The following is a 19,919-nucleotide window of genomic DNA, read 5'->3' as shown; positions in this document are numbered from 1 at the left end:
ACAAACATTTGGACATATAGTGTAAGCTATGCTGGTGAAGAGCTGGTTAATCAACTGGATTACCACAAATAATATGTTTTTTCATGGATGACCAGTTTGAACTACTTTGACCACAACATATAATATAATAAAATATAATATCAATTAATATAATATAATATATGACATCACTAGATTTGATTTAGACAAGTAAAATATCTAAAATACACTTATAATAATAATAATCTTCCCTACGTATCATAATGAGAAACAGTACACATATTCCCCTCAGTGGAGATGCTTTCCCTTGCTGGAATATCATGTTCTGCAGTGTAACAGCATGGTTTGAACGCCTCAAAACCATATTGTTCCACAGTGACATAGACCACCAGTGTGGCGATGGTGATGAAATAGAGTCGTATGTTTTTGTTAGTGTGTAATGTGTGTGAGTGTGTATGTGAGCAAGGGTGTGTGTGTCTCATACCTTTGCATAGACCATGGCAACCCTTTCAGTATGCTTGTGTTTCACACACAGGAATGTACTAGGACCAGTGCCAGTCTAGACCCTTCCAACACCCGCCCACATCCCCAGAAGAAAACAGACGAGGGTCCAGATTCACGAGAGTTTCAGCAAAATCTGAATCTTCTCAAAAGTGCTCTTCTAACCAGCATTCCAATACCTTTACTGATCAAAAGCATATTCTGACCACTGACTTTATGTTTATTTGGGTTTATTCTAATGTTATATAGAGTTAATTACAGGTAGACACTCACTGACCACTGACTTTCTGTTTATTTGGGTTTATTCTAATGTTATATAGAGTTAATTACAGGTAGACGCTCTCACTGACCACTGACTTTATGTTTATGTGGGTTTATTCTAATGTTATATAGAGTTAATTACAGGTAGACGCTCTCACTGACTACTGACTTTATGTTTATTTGGGTTTATTCTAATGTTATATAGAGTTAATTACAAGTAGGCGCTCTCACTGACCACTGACTTTATGTTTATGTGGGTTTATTCTAATGTTATATAGAGTTAATTACAGGTAGACGCTCTCACTGACCACTGACTTTATGTTTATGTGGGTTTATTCTAATGTTATATAGAGTTAATTACAGGTAGACGCTCTCACTGACTACTGACTTTATGTTTATTTGGGTTTATTCTAATGTTATATAGAGTTAATTACAGGTAGACACTCTCACTGACCACTGACTTTATGTTTATTTGGGTTTATTCTAATGTTATATAGAGTTAATTACAGGTAGACCCTCACTGACCACTGACTTTATGTTTATTTGGGTTCATTCTAACGTTATATAGAATTAATTACAGGTGGACACTCTCACTGACCACTGACTTTATGTTTATTTGGGTTTATTCTAAGGTTATATAGAGTTAATTACAGGTGGACATGCTCATTGATCGCTGACATTCTGTTTATTTGGGTTTAATCTAATGTTATAGAAAGTTTTACAGGTAGACACTCTCATGCTTAGTGTGTTTACCTTAAAATGGGTTATAAAGGAGCGTTTTCTAAAAGGTTCTTTTAGATTAAAGCGATTATGTCAGTGGTTATATTTCTATAAGCATTCACTGATTTAGGGAACCACTGAAGATAATCCTTTTTAAGGTGTACGGCCCTAAATATCCACATTTAACCACATTTAAGAAGAGTCCAGTGTTTATCTGAAGTTCAGCGCTCATGAATCCGGTCCTCAGGTCTGCCACCCACGCACAGTTTTCCTCGAAGCTGATCCCAGAGTGGCGTGATACCATCTTTAAGCAAAAGAAAGTCAAAGCAAGAGTGACGCTTTATCAGATCTGCAATAAATAACTTTCATTTTTGCATGGAGGCAATATCAACATCTCATTACACACAGTGCGACGGGCAGCAGAACCACAAATGGAAGAAACAATAAGAGATCTTTTTCTGTTTTTTTTTCTTTTCAAACCAGAGTACAAGAACACATCCACTCAGTACCAAAATATACAGCAAAAACAAATATCGGGTTCACAGGCGGAAGCCAACCTCAACATGTTCCTGAACAAACACCAAATGAACTCGCTGCGGCAGGAAAGATACCTCACAAGAACAACACCGCGCCGCATCGCCGAGACTAAATAAACAACTAGTAGCTGAACTTTCCGAAAGCAACCTAGAGGCAGCATTAATTTGATATAGTTTTAAATAGAATCATAATAAAATATCTCTTTTCATAACAATTTCTTACACCTGTATATATTTTAAGAACCAGAAATTAGGATAAAGCATTAAGCATTAAGATGTTCTTTGTTCAAAAATGTCTGAACTAGACATTTAATCAGACTAATTCTATTCAACTCTATTCATTAAGACCCTTTTCAGTACATAAGCTGAGACCTGTTCACATGAAACTCACAAACAAATGCATAATTAGTCATTTTTTTGTTACTAAAACCTACTTTGTTACTCTTACCTAGTCTGCATGTTATTAGTAATTGTAACTGGCAGCAATTTAATACAAGTGGGTTCTAGATTCTAGGTTCTACAATTAGAATTAGTATTTATTTGTATTGGTACACAATATGTGAAAATCACTAATAATGACATTATTTATTATGTGAATACACATTAAACACTGTGTTACCACCCTGTTATACAGATTATTCAGTGCTGTTTAGTCTATGAGTAGAACCTAGACTTTACATGTCCATTACATTAGCTGTCCATTAGCTGGACAGATGTTTTAAAAAAAACAAACCCTGATAAACTGAACTCCTGAGTGAATCTGTGATGCAAACTGACTTGTTAAACACTTATTTAGGGCTTTTTAGTCTCTAATTAGTAATCAGCAGAACCTCACTTTAGAACAGGGAATGCCTCTTGATGTATTAGAGATTATTAAACTCAATTTACTCACATACAGCAATATACCTGACACTGTGTAAAGCCCATATGAATCAAAGTTACAGTTACACACATATGAATGTAAATTAGCCTTAATTCATGTTCAATAAGCTGCATAACAGGGTGGTAACACTGTGTTTACTCTGCATTAGTACAACACATTATTTGTGATTTACACAAAACACACCTCCAATTATCTTCTGATAAAGGTCGTAATTAATAGACCTTAATGAAATCAGCCTTTATTAAACAAAGCACCTCACAAAAATGCCTAATTTATGCTCCCACAAATGAAGTCTTGAAGTTCGTCCATGTTTTATCCTAAGTATGTTCCAGTGCTCTAATCTAGATGGAGGTACGGTGACTGTTAAAACAAAAACAAGGAGTCGTTTCCTTCCAAAAAGAGATCAATAAAAATAGAGGCCTTCGCCACTTTAGCTCTAGTTCGTGTGGTGGGTCGCCGGAGCGCCACCCCAGCCGTATCGGGTTACCCACAGAAAACCTGAAGTTAGGAAACACCTGTTTAAAAAAACCTCCCTCGCTTTTTCTGCAGGTCAGATAGCATCTCGTGTCTGATGCAGTGAGCAGGGCTGCAGGCTTTGGCTTAGCTCTGTAAACCGGAGGAAGTCTGGGACATGGCTTTCTGCTACATCAGAGAGTCGTATTATGTCTCGTTGTGGTCATTGCACATGCAAATACTTAGCGACACGTTTTTACTCCTGTGGCAGCTCCACATGCTACACGGCCCACAACAACAACAACAACAACAAAAACGCCACAGGGACGGGAGCGTTCACACCACGCACCAACCGAGGCCCCAGATAAAGCTCATTTAAAGAACATCTACACAATCAGGGTCTGCACAATGAGGGAATTTAGAGTGTAGCATTGACAGCCTATTCACTTTTAACCCCTTAAAATCCATAATTCAGTTCCACACTCTCATATACAGTACTGTTCCCTTCCCAACTAAAAGGGTTTGACTTTTGATTATTAGAATATTGAATCAGTCATGTCATGTTTCCTGGATGTCCCCAGACCTTTTTTTTTCACAACTGAATAAAAGGTTTTCACATTTATTACGTGTAAAAGTTATGGATTCATCATTTAAATGTTTTGTTGTCAGTTTAACTTTTAAATAAATGCTCCAGTTCTTTAGTTTAAAAACCATTTGTTATGTTCACTAAATATTGGTGTGATATCAGTGTGGTTTTAATGTTTTGGCAATGTTGCTTTCATAATGTTAGTGTTTGTCTAAATGGTTACATTATAAATTCAGCAGCAGCAGCAGCAGCTCACCTGATTTACCATCATTAAGCCCTGATTTACCACCAAACCAGGTGTTGATCTGAGGAGAACTCTAAATAATACTAGACTCCATGAGGAGAACTTTGGAGATGTTCTAATGATTAACACTGTGATGGAGAACCACCACCACCTTCTGTAGGAGTGTTATTATTAGTGATTATTCTAATATTAGTGTTTTACTGAGCAGAGAAGACCACAGAAGGAGCTTTTCTTTCCAAGGTGCTAAAACTTTTGCACAGTACTATATATCTCTGACTTTATGGAACAGTAGATACCATACAATATAATAATAAGTCATATGCTGTTAACACTTTATTTAGATGCTATTCTAAACCATGTCTTTTATATCCTGTTTGCACTTGTTCCTTTCATGCAATTTGCTTTTGGGTTTTTCCTGATTAGATTTTAAGGTTTTAGCCACAAGCATAAAGACTTGCGAGTCAAACAAGATGCTTTTTAATTGTAAAATTAGATCATTACATGACAAATTGCTTGTGCCAGGTCAGAACAGAAGACGACATGGTATCAGGAGGTCATGGGTTTGATGCTTATTGATATCACAGCAACAGAATTATTGATATTGTGATGTTACACTGATCTGTCCAGTAGGGGACTATCAACATATTGAGAACCCTAATCGAATGGAACAACAGGTCAGGATTTTAAGGGGTTAAGGCAGTGAGATGGAATTTTTTAGTCTACCCAAAGGACTCGCAATGGTGGCAAATCCAGGTCCAGAAAATATAAAACCACCTCAACCCAGAGTGGAGTTTTCCTTTCTGGACCTGGATTTGCCACCTCTTGAGGTGTCAAAAGGGACATGGCAGGTGAGTTCTGTGCATTTCCATTTTACACAAGGCCTCCTGTTGTGCTGCATTTCTAATATCTCTTAAGGATTAGTTTAGCCAAAAAAATCCAATTTACACAGTCATCCCAGTTCCTTACTTTTACACTGGAGCTTCAAGGCTAATGTTGCTAATTGTGTTATTTACAAAAGCTCAGCTTTGCAAAGGTATAACATCACCACACACTCTTCTCAAAGCCTGAGTAATTTCTCATAGATCTCCTTATGTGGTTTCTGTTACAGTTCAGACTGTTATCAATAAATATGAGCTAAAGTATTCACACAGATCAGGCCTTAAGATGACACTGTTCTAATTTTTGGATTGAAGCTTCCGTTACTTGATAGTTAGCCTCGTAGCTCCAGGGTACCACTTCTGACACCAAACAGCTCATGGCAGCTTGACTACATTTGGTGTAACTGCAATGGAAAACTGTGTGCGCTTCATTTTTCACCAAACTATTCCTTCAAACTGACATTTGGGCCTAGTTCCATTATTCCTTATTAGGTTTAATAGGCTCCCAGAATTACATGCAAATCTCTTTTCTTTCTCTCCATTTGCCTCGTTCTGTCCTCTCAAAGGAGACCGCGACCAGCCAGGAGACACAATCCATACTGTAGTTCACATGCTATGTACACAGAGCTGCCTGCTTGCAAGGATGTGGTGGGGTCACGTATGCAGAGCGAGGGGTGAAAATGGCGATGGACTCACTGACAGGCACAATTGATAAAGAAAACTGTTCACTGAAAACTCAAGATATCATGCCTTTCATAACATTTCACAGAAAGAACTGAAAGAAGAGAAAGACACAGACGTAGGTAGAACAGACGAGCGTGAGCATCGTGATGGTCAGAGATAAAGCACACACTGACGGATGAAGGCACTATTGCAAGCAAAGTCCGATCACTACTTGTGGCCACCTCTTGGGCTAGACGTTGGAGCAGTGGAGGAGAGAATGCTTTTTATGTCTGTTTAAAATGTTTGAGGTGTTTGAAAACCTCATGGAGAAACAGTCAGCAGCACAAATTAGTGTCTTAGCGCTGGTGGTGGAGCTACGGCTTGTGTTTTGCATTTTATGGCTATAATATTTGGTCAAAAATTAACCAGTTCCCATTCTTACCCCAAATGTAGACAATCAGTCAAGACATGGTTGGAGTCTGAAGTTGTTTTTAGCTACACTGCTAATGAACAAGGTGCTAAATGCATGCCTGAATACAAAAATTTGTATGTAGCTGCAAAAAACCAACACATTCGGACCAATCAAAGACGTAAGCTACACCGCTAACAGACAAGCATAAGTAACTGCATGCCTTCTCTGCTGTTGACATTAGGGGGCAACAGAGTGCCAGGCAGCCAGTCATTTCCTATAGACGCAGATGCAATTTGTAACTTATGTAACTTGTAATTTAGCGACAGTGAGGCCCTACTGTTATGCAAATGAATTGTGAAGCAAACTAAATGGTTGTCGCAGACAAAGTTCTAAGGCCAATCGTAGACATTTGTCTAGAGATACTATGAATGGCTTTCTCACTGCATGTCATATCCCGTGTTCACAACTGGTCATTTTCCTTTGTCACTTCCCTACATGTGACAAATTGAGACTTTCTGACCCATATACCCTCTGACAAATTCCGTAGATAGTTGCCTTGAGTTATATCGCTAAAGGCCGTGAGTTAGTATAGTGCTAACTGCATGTCTTACCCTGTGTTTACATTAGGGGGTGACAGGGTGCTAGTCGCCCTGTCATTTCCTTAGACAACCAACTAAAATTTAGCATCAACAAATCAAGATTAGATTTTCGCACTTTTATGCAAATTATTTGTGATTGTGACAAGCTAAATGATTGACTCCGACCGGTCATAGACACAGGGGGGGTCCATGGCCCTAGCCACTCTTTGCTGTATGAAGGTTTTGTGGCCAAGGGCGTATAATTGGTCACTTCTAGAAGTTCATGCCACCTTAGAAAAAGAGCTGGAGTAGGTAGGCATGTACTTACAGAGATGTCCTGGGTTTACCCTCATAACATTAGCCTTGTAGTTCTAAGAGAGGAACACCGAAAATGTCTCGGGTGATTGACTACAGCCTGGGTAAGATGAATATTTTGTAAATCTGATTTTTCAAAGAGCCGTTCCTTTAACAGGGATGTAAAAGCGAATGCTAAAGTCTTTAGCACGTGATGAATGAGGAGCTGCAGTAAAGAGGAAGGCTTTGTTTAAGTGCTTAGTGAAGACAGAGAGTTTGGTGAACCTAAGCTTAGCGCAGATGTCTTCAAATCTGGACCTTGAAATCAGTGTCCAGTCCTGGGCTTTGTAATCCTTGGTAGACGTGACACTACATGGTCAATCCATTACATGAACTGTTACCTTGAACCCAGATTCCAGGCCCAGACTTGAAGACTTTGGGCCTAGCTGTTTAAAGGAAAGGCAGTTGTGGAAAGCAAGAGGACGGTGCAGTCTTTGGAGTAACCGTTACGCGATCAGAAGCATTCGCCACCTTCTCATGTGCAAAGGTTATGCAGGTTCAGTTCAAGGAGAACCGGTTTGGAGTGACTGACTACTCCAGTCAACGCAACAGAAAACAGAAGTGAAATCAAACGGCTGAGGAGAGGAAACCATCTAGCCCAAGGGTTTCTGCAGGTTCTGTGGACACATGAGTACATTCAGCATTACGTTCTCATTCCAGCGGATCATCCAAATCGTCGTCCACCACCAATGCCTCGAAGCCCGGGTCAGACTTCCCGCCTTTGCTTTTGGCTCTGCTGTGGGATGAGGAGGTCCTGTGGTTGTCCAGGCTGTCTGCCGGAGCCTCGGAGGGGTCCCCGTTCTCTCGCGGAGACTGGTGCTTGGCCCCCTTGCTCTGGGGTCTCCAGTTTCCGCCAGAGGGGTAAAGGTCGTCGTCCACGGCGAAGTTGTCATCCACTCCCATGTCGTAACGTTGGTACGTGCTAGCATGGACTTCCTCCTCGCGCGCTGTGATCTCCAGGGTGCTGTTCCACATGCCGTAGCCGAAGTAGATCAACACGCCTACGCATGCACACACACACACACACACACACACACACACATATGCATACACACACAAACACACAAAAACACACACACACACACATATACACATATATCAAACCTAAAACCTGAAGAGCTGCATTAGTCTGATCTGTGGTGCTACCATAGCGATAAATCCATGATTTTAACCCAGTATGAATCTGCAGTGTGTGTAGATTCATACTGGATGTTGTTTACAAAATGTAATTTACCACCTCAAGGGATTGGCAGTACAAACCGTGTAGCTACTTGAATCCAGTATGAATCTTTACCCCAATGTGTGGAGTTGCATTGTGGCAATACTAATTGCTGAGTGAATCCAGTATGAATCTACTAAGTGTGCTGTTTTTACAGTCTGGCAGTAATAATTGTGTGAAAGAGTGATTTTGATCCAGTCACCCATGTCATATTAATCCGGTGTGAATTCGCAATGTGAATTTTATCCAGTATAAATCTGCAGTGTGCTGAATGAGTAAAACCTAATGAATGTACTGAAAATGCAGCTCACCCACAAAACACCAGACAGCGAAGCGGATCCAGGTGATGCTGGACAGCTTGAGCATGAGGTACACGTTGACCAGCATGGCGGAGGCTGGGACGAAGGGCACACAGGGCGCCATGTAGGGCAGACGTTTAGGATTCTCTGGCTGCTGGATGATGATGAAGATCAACAGGGTGATGACCAGCACTTGCAACACTAGCAGCATCACGGCCCACCAACGGCCCTCCGAGATGCAGCCAGCGCCGAATATGATGAGCGAACAGAAGCCGAAGATAAGCACGAAGAGTAAGAGAACGCAGCGGGTGACCGTTCGGCCGGTAGACACCGTGGGTCGGTCCATTTTACTGGGCAAACCCAAGCGGATTCGCATGGTGTAGTATCGAGGGCCCATTAGCTTCTTCAGCTTCTGAAGGTAGATGCTTTCGGTCTCGTCTGATTCGATGCCTGAGGACATGTCCACGGTGCCGTAGTTCGGATGGCTGGCCGTGTAACTGGATTTATCTGACTTGCCAATCAGCATCTCGTTGTCCCCCAACGACGGTAGGTTCTTGGCCCCACACGTGTTAGTCGGAGGGCCGCCGTACTCCTCCCCTTCACTCAGTGGTGAACATGCATCCTTCTCACATTCGGCCAGCACCCCCTCCGCCTTCCGCTTAGCGTTCTCCTCAGAGAGGAAGTTGACAAAGCCGTGGATGTCACTCTCGGGTTGGTAGCGAAGCAGTAGCACACACACAGACACCAGTGTGTATGCCAGCAGGGTGCCGATGGACATCATCTCGATCAGGTCCCGCAGACTGACCAGCAGAGCCAGCAGGGCAGCCATAAAACCGGACACGATGCAGGCCACAACTGGAGTCTCTGTGTAAGTGCTCACATGGGCCAGGAATCTAAAGAAAGACACACAAACATCTGCAAGAGCCCACTGAGGCGGAGCTAATCTGCTGTAGTCTAGATGGGTGGGGCTAAACTGCTGTGGGTCATGAATGGGTGGGACTAAACTGCTGTTGGCTATAAATGGGTGGGACTAAACTGCTGTAGTCTGGATGGGTGGGGCTAAACTGCTGTAGTCTGAATGGGTGGGGCTAAACTGCTGTAGTCTGAATGGGTGGGACTAAACTGCTGTAGTCTGAATGGGTGGGGCTAAACTGCTGTGGTTTTAATGGGTGGGGCTAAACTGCTGTGAGTCATGAATGGGTGGGGATGAACTGTAGGCTGTGAAATGGACTGCAGGCTGAATGGATAGGGCAGACAGTTAAACTGCTGTAAGATCTGAATGGGTGGGGCTTAACTGCTGTAGTTGGCTGGATGCTTTTTTCTGGGATCTTCTGTGTTGTGTTTACCTGAAGAGCAGACCATCTCCAGCCATGGCGTAGATGATCCTGGGCATGGGGAAGAGTGACCCCAGCAGACTGACTGTCAGTCCAGCGATGGAGCCTATAGCCACGATGTACTTCGCAGCCTGGAAGCCGTGCAGAGAGAACATCTCCATCAGCGGAGCATCAGCGTCAATCTCTGTGTACGGCACCATCAGAGTGAGTATTACACTCACCTACAGAGAGAAAGAGACACCCCAACATTACTGACCCCTACCTCACCACACCCCAACATTACTGACCCCTACCTCACCACACCCCCAACATTACTGACCCCTACCTCACCACACCCCAACATTACTGACCCCTACACCTCATCACACCCCAACATTACCGATCCCTACCTCATCACACACCAACACTACTGACCCCTACACCTCGACACACCCCCAACATTACTGACCCCTACACCTCACCACACCCCAACATTACTAACCCCTACACCTCATCACACCCCAACATTACTGACCCCTACCTCACCACACCCGACATTACTGACCCCTACCTCACCACACCCCCAACATTACTGACCCCTACCTCACCACACCCCAACATTACTGACCCCTACCTCACCACACCCCCAATATTACCGACCCCTACCTCACCACATCCCCAATATTACCGACCCCTACCTCACCACATCCCAACATTACTGACCCCTACCTCACCACACCCCAACATTACTGACCCCTACCTCACCACACCCAACATTACTGACCCCTACCTCACCACACCCCCAATATTACCGACCCCTACCTCACCACATCCCAACATTACTGACCCCTACCTCACCACACCCCCAACATTACTGACCCCTACCTCACCACACCCCAACATTACTGACCCCTACACCTCACCACACCCCAACATTACTGACCCCTACCTCACCACACCCCAACATTACTGACCCCTACCTCACCATCACCCTAAACAGGCTTCCAGAAACACTCAGAGCCTCACACATGCGCTCAGCACTGCTCTGACTGGACCAATTAAAACATAAACTTAGCCTGAGGCTAAAATAGCCACAGACACTCACAGCCTGCTAATTAGTGAGTTAGCTAACCGCCAGACAGCCTCACAGGTGTGAACACAAGGGTTAGATTTATTCTGACTCCAGACTGCAGGTGTGAGGAACGTGGGAGGGCGAGAGAGAGAGAGAGAGAGAGAGAGAGAGAGAGAGAGAGAGAGAGAGAGAGAGCGTTGGAAGGAAGAAAGAAGGTTGAGTGTTTCTAATAAAGTGGCCAGTGAGTGGAATGACTTTGGTAGATGTTTCTAATAAAGTGGCCAGTAAGTGGAAGCAGCAGGTAGGTGTTTCTAATAAAGTGGCCAGTAAGTGGAAGAGCTTCAGTAAGGGTTTCTAATAAAGTGGCCAGTAAGTGGAAGGGCTTCAGTAAGGGTTTCTAATAAAGTGGCCAGTGGGTGGAAGGGCTTCAGTAAGGGTTTCTAATAAAGTGGCCAGTGGGTGGAAGGGCTTCAGTAAGGGTTTCTAATAAAGTGGCCAGTAAGTGGAAGGGCTTCAGTAAGGGTTTCTAATGAAGTGGCCAGTGGGTGGAAGGGCTTCAGTAAGGGTTTCTAATGAAGTGGCCAGTGGGTGGAAGAGCTTCAGTAAGGGTTTCTAATAAAGTGGCCAGTGGGTGGAAGGGCTTCAGTAAGGGTTTCTAATGAAGTGGCCAGTGGGTGGAAGAGCTTCAGTAAGGGTTTCTAATGAAGTCTATGCTGGTTACAGTCTGTATAGATCAAACCAAATGTGTTCAGCTATATTGTGATATATAGTCTCGTGTATTTCCTGATGTGGTTCCTGCTAAGGCATTTCATTTTTAATGATTTTGAAGCGAGGTTCAAAACCATTTCATCTAACAGTGGGCACAGCGCTGTAATTAATCTTATTCCATTGCTTCCTCTGGGTGTTTTCCTGTGGAGAGGCTAAGTGAATGGAGTCTGGGCTCAGTCTGGGCTCCTGCTGGTGCCGTATAAAACACCGCTCTCAGCTCTGCTTTAAAATCAATGCTTTCTGTCTGGCGTCACTGAGCAGTGTCATTAATCACTGTGCTTACACAGCATCCCTGAAACCTTAATATGCTCTACCAGCTTCACCACCCTGCCAGCCTGGCAAGCTGAGGTCGGTCGCCATGGCAACCCGGTGATGCAGAAGCAGGACAGGGTGCAGCAAGTCCGGCAGATGTTTCTAATAAAGTGGCCAAATGTGAATATACTGTCAACGGGACACTGTGCTATGATTATGTCATCTATACATTTATATACAGTGTCTGTGCAGGTGTGTGTTACTCACAGAGACGTATGCGGTCAGGCAGGTGACCAGTGATGCGGTGATGGCGTAGGGGATGGACGTGTTGGGGCTTTTGGCCTCCTCTCCTGTCGTGGCAATGATGTCGAACCCAATAAAGGCGTAGAAGCAGGTGGCAGCGCCTTGCATGACCTGCCCAGCACAGGTCACAGTGGTTACAGTTCAGCAGCCTGGTTCAGTTATTTGACCTTAAACTGCAGCTTTTATTCTTCAGACTATTATTAATATTAAATCCAATTATGATATAAAATCATTTGAGCCTCTCAAATCAATCCTTATTAATAATGATTATGTACTGTGTATGTGAACTGTGTTTGTGTTGTGATTTTATTAGCTTATGTGCAGCATTTTGGGGTTTGATAAAAAAAAAAGAAAACTATATAACAACAACAACAACAACAATAATAATAATAATAATAATAATAATAATAATAATAATAATAATAACAATAATAATAATAATAATAATAATGTCTTTGTAATAACTAATAATAATAAAAATATATATTTTTAGAATTTAAAGGAATGTGTTTTACCCCCGACCAGCCGAATGGCAGGAACCGGCCCTCGTCCCAGTTCGCTCCACTAACGAAGAACAATCCTGCGATCATCATGAAGACCCACACTATCAGGTTAATGACGTTCAGGATGTTGTTGAAGCCCACTGAGTTCTTCACTCCCAGAGCTACGATCACTGTGACCAGGATGGCGATGACCAGGGCCAGGAGGTCCGGGTACGATTGCTCACCTTTACCTGAGGAGAGAGAGGACAGGTTTGTCTGTTATTACACACACACACACACACACACATATTGCATAGTAACACTATAGTCAGTTGGAATAGCATAGCAACTGTCTAGGAACCCCATTGCAACCACATGGCATACCATATCAATTGCATTCCAACACCATGACAACCACTTGTAATTGCACAGCAACTGCCTAGCAATCTCATAGCAACCGTCAGGAATATCATAGCACAGTATTACCAAGGAAACCTCCTAGGAACACAATAGCAATTACAAAAACCACATAGCAACACAATAGCAACCATTTTAAAAGCACTAAGAAGCCACCTAGCAACCACTTGGTGTACCGTAGCGTCACTGCATAGCATAGCATAGCAAAACAGAAGCAATCATAGATACCACAACAGTCGTTTATCAACCCCATAGCAATCAGCTGACATACCATAGTAATTGCAAAACAACACCATAGCAACCACTTTGCACAGAATAGCATCCACCTAGAAATCATATACCGAGCACCAGGGATAGGCGAGTGGGAGTACAAGGAGGTAAGTGTTTCTAATAAAGTGGCCAGCAAGTGGAAGTACATGAAGGTAGGTTTTTATACTAAAGTGGCCAGCGAGTGGAAGTACAAAGACTTAGGAGTTTCTAATAAAGTGGCCAGCAAGTGGAAGTACAAGGAGGTAGGGTGTTTCTAATAAAGTGGCCAGCAAGTGGAAGTACAAAGAGTTAGGAGTTTCTAATAAAGTGGCCAGCGAGTGGAAGTACAAAGAGTTAGGAGTTTCTAATAAAGTGGCCAGCAAGTGGAAGTACAAGGAGGTAGGGTGTTTCTAATAAAGTGGCCAGCAAGTGGAAGTACAAGGAGGTAGGGTGTTTCTAATAAAGTGGCCAGCAAGTGGAAGTACAAGGAGGTAGGGTGTTTCTAATAAAGTGGTCAAATGTGAATATACTGTGAGTGGGATATTGTGCAACAACTTTGCACAGAATAGCATCCACCTAGAAATCATATACCAAGCACCAGGGATACCACAACAATCACCAAACAACTCCATAGCAATCAGCTGGCATACCCTAGCAATTGCATAGCAACACCATGGCAACCACTTGTCATAGAATCACAACCACCAATAAATCCTGTAGCAAGCACCAGGCATACCACTGCAATCGGAAACCAACACCATAGCAACCATCTGTAATAGCATAGCAACACCTTAACAACCACTTAAAATACCGTAGCAACACCACATTGCATAGCATAACAAACATAACAAAAAAACCTCACAGATACAGTACCACAACAATCACAGATCAACCCCATAGCAATCAGTTGGCATATTATAGCTATTGCATAGCAACACCATGGAAACCACTTGGCATAGAATAGCAGCCACCCAGATATCCTATGGCAAGCACCAGGGATACCACAGCAATTGCAAAACAACCATAGCAACCACTTGAAATAACATAGCAACACCAAATAACACAGCATAGCAACCACTTATGATACCTTATCAACACCACATTGCATTGCAGCAACATAGCGTCCATAGACATAACAATAAACCTCAAAGATACTGTACCACAACAATCACCGATCAACCCCACAGCAACCACCAGGGATACCATAGCAATATCAAAGCAACACCACAGAAACCATCTGGAAGAGTATGTAACAACACCCTAGAAACCACCTGAGAACAGCTGTGCAATTATTCAGCATTCTCAGGAAATGCTCTTTGCCGGTCAGGTTCCAGAGCAGATGAGCAGCAGCACTCCGGGAGCGTGAGGGGTAGACCTGAGCTGGACCATCAAAGCAAGCTGAATATTTTCCAGTGTTCACTCTCCAGGATGTGCCTCAGGCCCCGGGCGAACCACGTCAGAGCAGGAGAGCCTCACACAACCTTCCACATCTGCCACCGAGCACCACGTGGTTCTAAAAATACCCAGCATGCCTCTGTCTGCGCCCTGGGTGGATATGACTGTGAAAGATGGAGGAGTGATGCTGAAAGAGGGGGGTTTTATAACAGGTTGAGTCAGCTCACGCACTCCGCTAAGCCTCATCCTGTCTGATCAGGAGCAGGTGGAGGGGTAACGTCTGTCTGCTGGCCTCACTTTTAAAGTGACAGGTCACCATACACTACATGTCCAAATGTCTGTGGACACCCCTTCTAATGAATGCACACACACACAGCTTGTCTAGTCCCTGTAGAGAAGAAGTACTGCCAATAGAATAGGACTCTCTGGAGCAGATCAACATCATGACCCTATTGGCTCCATGCTCAACCTTTTGCTCTTGTTGGATGCGCTGTGTTTTTACCCCATTAAAACAGGGTAAAGGCAGAAGCAGCAGACACTGCTGGGTCCTGCGGGAAGGGGTTAAAGCTGTCTAGGGATACTTACTGCACTCACACACTCTCTCTTACCCAGTCCGTTGAGGGTTCCCACATGGCTAATCATGAAGCCGCTGATGCTGTGATTGGCCAGAGAGTCGAACATGCTGCTGAGGGCGCTGGCCCCCGCCGCCGTGCCGATCAGGTACTCCAGGATCAGATTCCAGCCAATAAAAAATGCCACAAATTCGCCCACCGTCACATAGCTGTACGTGTAGGCAGAGCCTGTGGTCTTCGGCACTCGCACGCCGAATTCAGCATAGCACACACCTGTAGAAACACACATAGACACATAGTTATCAATGCCAAGCATGAGCTAGCATAAAGCATCCCGCATTATGCTGTGAGATTCTCTGGAGTGATGATGGAGCTCCATCTAATACTTTTGGGATAATCATCCAATATCAGAATATGACCTCACTGATGCTTTCACTCACACTAGGCTGAATGCAATCAAATCCTCCTAACATCCCAACACCTAATGCAAAGCCTTCCTAGAAGAGTAGGGGCTGTTTCTGCAGCAGCGCTAAAGGTGCAGGTGTCCATAGACCTTATGCTGGTGAAACCTGCTCCGGGGTGTCCCATTCCAATGGTCTGAGCTTCCCTATGGAGATTATACACCTGTGTGTGATTCACATATAATAAACATTTAATAGTATGTACCTTAACCTCAACCCACACCCTAACCCTAACCCTGATCCTAACCCTAACCTTAACCTCAACCCACACCCTAACCCTAACCCTGATCCTAACCCTAACCTCAACCCACAACCTAACCCTAACCCTGATTCTAGTCCTAACCTTAACCTCAACCCACACCCTAACCCTAACCCTGATCCTAACCTTAACCTCAACCCATAACCTAACCCTAACCCTGATTCTAGTCCTAACCTTAACCTCAACCCACACCCTAACCCTAACCCTGATCCTAACCCTAACCTCAACCCACAACCTAACCCTAACCCTGATTCTAGTCCTAACCTTAACCTCAACCCACAACCTAACCCTAACCCTGATCCTAACCCTAACCTTAACCTCAACCCACACCCTAACCCTAACCCTGATCCTAACCTTAACCTCAACCCATAACCTAACCCTAACCCTGATTCTAGTCCTAACCTTAACCTCAACCCACACCCTAACCCTAACCCTGATTCTAGTCCTAACCTTAACCTCAACCCACAACCTAACCCTAACCCTGATTCTAGTCCTAACCTTAACCTCAACCCACAACCTAACCCTAACCCTGATTCTAGTCCTAACCTTAACCTCAACCCACAACCTAACCCTAACCCTGATCCTAACCCTAACCTTAACCTCAACCCACAACTTAACCCTAACCCTGATTCTAGTCCTAACCTTAACCTCAACCCACAACCTAACCCTAACCCTGATTCTAGTCCTAACCTTAACCTCAACCCACAACCTAACCCTAACCCTGATCCTAACCCTAACCTTAACCTCAACCCACAACCTAACCCTAAGCCTGATCCTAACCCTAACCTCAACCCACAACCTAACCCTAACCCTGATCCTAACCCTAACCCTAACCCTAACCTCAACCCACAACCTAACCCTAACCCTGATTCTAGTCCTAACCATAACCTCAACCCACAACCTAACCCTAAGCCTGATCCTAACCCTAACCTCAACCCACAACCTAACCCTAACCCTGATCCTAACCCTAACCTTAACCTCAACCCACAACCTAACCCTAAGCCTGATCCTAACCCTAACCTCAACCCACAACCTAACCCTAACCCTGATCCTAACCCTAACCTTAACCTCAACCCACAACCTAACCCTAACCCTGATTCTAGTCCTAACCTTAACCTCAACCCACAACCTAACCCTAACCCTGATCCTAACCCTAACCTTAACCTCAACCCACAACCTAACCCTAACCCTGATCCTAACCCTAACCTTAACCTCAACCCACACCCTAACCCTAACCCTGATCCTAACCTTAACCTCAACCCATAACCTAACCCTAACCCTGATTCTAGTCCTAACCTTAACCTCAACCCACACCCTAACCCTAACCCTGATTCTAGTCCTAACCTTAACCTCAACCCACAACCTAACCCTAACCCTGATTCTAGTCCTAACCTTAACCTCAACCCACAACCTAACCCTAACCCTGATTCTAGTCCTAACCTTAACCTCAACCCACAACCTAACCCTAACCCTGATCCTAACCCTAACCTTAACCTCAACCCACAACCTAACCCTAAGCCTGATCCTAACCCTAACCTCAACCCACAACCTAACCCTAACCCTGATCCTAACCCTAACCTTAACCTCAACCCACAACCTAACCCTAACCCTGATTCTAGTCCTAACCTTAACCTCAACCCACAACCTAACCCTAACCCTGATCCTAACCCTAACCTTAACCTCAACCCACAACCTAACCCTAACCCTGATCCTAACCCTAACCTCAACCCACAACCTAACCCTAACCCTGATCCTAACCCTAACCCTAACCTCAACCCACAACCTAACCCTAACCCTGATCCTAACCCTAACCTTAACCTCAACCCACAACCTAACCCTAACCCTGATTCTAGTCCTAACCGTAACCTCAACCCACAACCTAACCCTAACCCTGATTCTAGTCCTAACCGTAACCTCAACCCACAACCTAACCCTAACCCTGATCCTAACCCTAACCTCAACCCACACCCTAACCCTGATCCTAACCCTAACCTTAACCTCAACCCACAACCTAACCCTAACCCTGATCCTAACCTTCAACTCAACCCAAAAGTTAAGGTTAACCCTAACCCTAACCTTAACCCCAACCTTAACCTAAACCTAAACCCTCGACCTGGCCCCTTAATAATCCCAGTCTAACCGAATTAGTCCCCAGTTCCAGACTGGTGTCAGCAGCAGGTCTATAGCGAGGGCTGAGGATGGTGAGATGGTCTGTATCAGAGCTGTTAGAGGATCAGTGATCTCTCAGGTGAAGATCTACAGATCTGAACTCGGACTCTCCAGATAAAGTGAAGATCAGCTGAATTCAGTGGAGTCTTCAGGAAGAGTCTCTTGATGATCTGCTAAATGTTCAGGTGGTGCTCCGTCACTGAGATGGTGTTGAGCTGTTACTGAGACTCTGATCAGAGTTTATTACAGCTTAAAAGGAACCACTTCAAAGAAGGTGTCACTGACAGTCTTAATGAATGCATTCAGCTCCTTTAAGCAGATTAGCACCTACTGGCTCCATAAATTAACTTCTTCCTCAAAAGACTATAAAAAAAAAACGGACTCAACTGACCACTGAAAATCCCATCCACACGGATCAGGACAGCATGTTCCTAACGACCGAGCGGGACGGTTCACAGCACATGCCTCTCTCTGATCTCAGTGATGTATTTATTTCCATGGGCGGAGGGACAACTGACCCCCTGGACAGAAAAAAAGTCTTTCCAGTGTCCTTTTCAGTCTATTCCGATATAACAGGGATGATGAAGTGAATTTTCCTCTCCGGCTCTATTTTGGCTCAGAGTGTGGTGCTGCTGTGGGTCGTCAGTGTGAATCACACGCCGCTCAGATCAGGGCTCTGATCCAGAATCTCAGTGTTTACTCTCTTCATCATGATGTTATTATTTATTATGGTAATTTACACACAGTGCGCTGTTCTGAGTGGATGGGGGTTATGGCTGGCTCTTTTCCCGCACTATATTTAATTGCACTACACTATACACTATATGGACAAAAGTTTTGGGACACCTGCATATTCATTGCTTCTTCTGAAATCAAGCTTAAAGTAGCTGAATGCATATATTATAAAGGGTGTCCACAAACATTTGGACAGAATGTATCTGTGTTCTGATTAAACAGCTCTGAACTCCTTTGATGATGCATGAGAACACTGAAGCTCAAGGCCAGAAACTAAACCCTCACAACATTAATTTTAATCACACTGTCACCACCACAGACACCACCGCCGTGCAGAGGGGGACACAATAACACACTCCTGCTGTCCTGACCGGGGTCAGCTGATAAATGGACAGTTAATTATGTGACCGCCTGCTGCACTGTGACAGCAGCTGGACCTGAGCCGAGTGACAGCCTTGTTTTCTAAAGAACTGTCGGCATACAGCACATTATCACCCAGCCTCCTCCCTCATTTAACACTGACCGCTGCTGATCAGCACTACAGGAAGTGGGAGCGGTCACCTGACAGGATGTGTGTGTTTGACAGAGTAGAGGATTATGTGTGTGTGTGTGGGTGTGTGAGTTTGTACAGCTGCTGTAATCAAATAAAAAAATGTGAACCAAATATATGATAAACAAAGTACATTAAGATAAGTTTATTATGGTTAACAACACAATATAAAATGTGTACAATAACAAATGATTATAGTAAATACGTCTATTTATTTATTGAGTAAAACTATTATAAACGTATTCTTTCCTTTATAAAATTCCTTCTTATTATTCCACTTTATAAAACTGATATAACCTGTTTCTTTATTATGTAAAACTGATATTAATTGTCTCTTTATGTTATAAACCTGTTAT

The 19,919-nt window shown here is 43.7% G+C and overlaps 1 protein-coding gene across 1 annotated transcript in view; it reads right to left on the bottom strand.

Annotated features, from left to right (window-relative positions):
* Positions 1-1,811: 1,811 nt before the first annotated feature.
* Positions 1,812-19,919, bottom strand: part of slc7a14a (solute carrier family 7 member 14a) — a 36,337-nt gene continuing 18,229 nt past the window's right edge. The window contains exons 3-8 of the mRNA XM_072691238.1: positions 15,426-15,662; positions 12,790-13,007; positions 12,239-12,385; positions 9,913-10,121; positions 8,579-9,459; positions 1,812-8,049 (exon numbers count right to left, since the gene is read on the bottom strand). Of these exons, the coding sequence (XP_072547339.1) occupies positions 7,700-8,049; positions 8,579-9,459; positions 9,913-10,121; positions 12,239-12,385; positions 12,790-13,007; positions 15,426-15,662 (2,042 nt within the window). The 3' untranslated portion in view covers positions 1,812-7,699. The remainder of the gene's footprint in view (positions 8,050-8,578; positions 9,460-9,912; positions 10,122-12,238; positions 12,386-12,789; positions 13,008-15,425; positions 15,663-19,919) is intronic.

The sequence above is a fragment of the Salminus brasiliensis genome, chromosome 11 (assembly GCF_030463535.1).
Source record: "Salminus brasiliensis chromosome 11, fSalBra1.hap2, whole genome shotgun sequence".
Lineage (NCBI taxonomy): Eukaryota > Metazoa > Chordata > Actinopteri > Characiformes > Bryconidae > Salminus > Salminus brasiliensis.
This window is presented reverse-complemented; position numbering and strand designations above follow the sequence as displayed.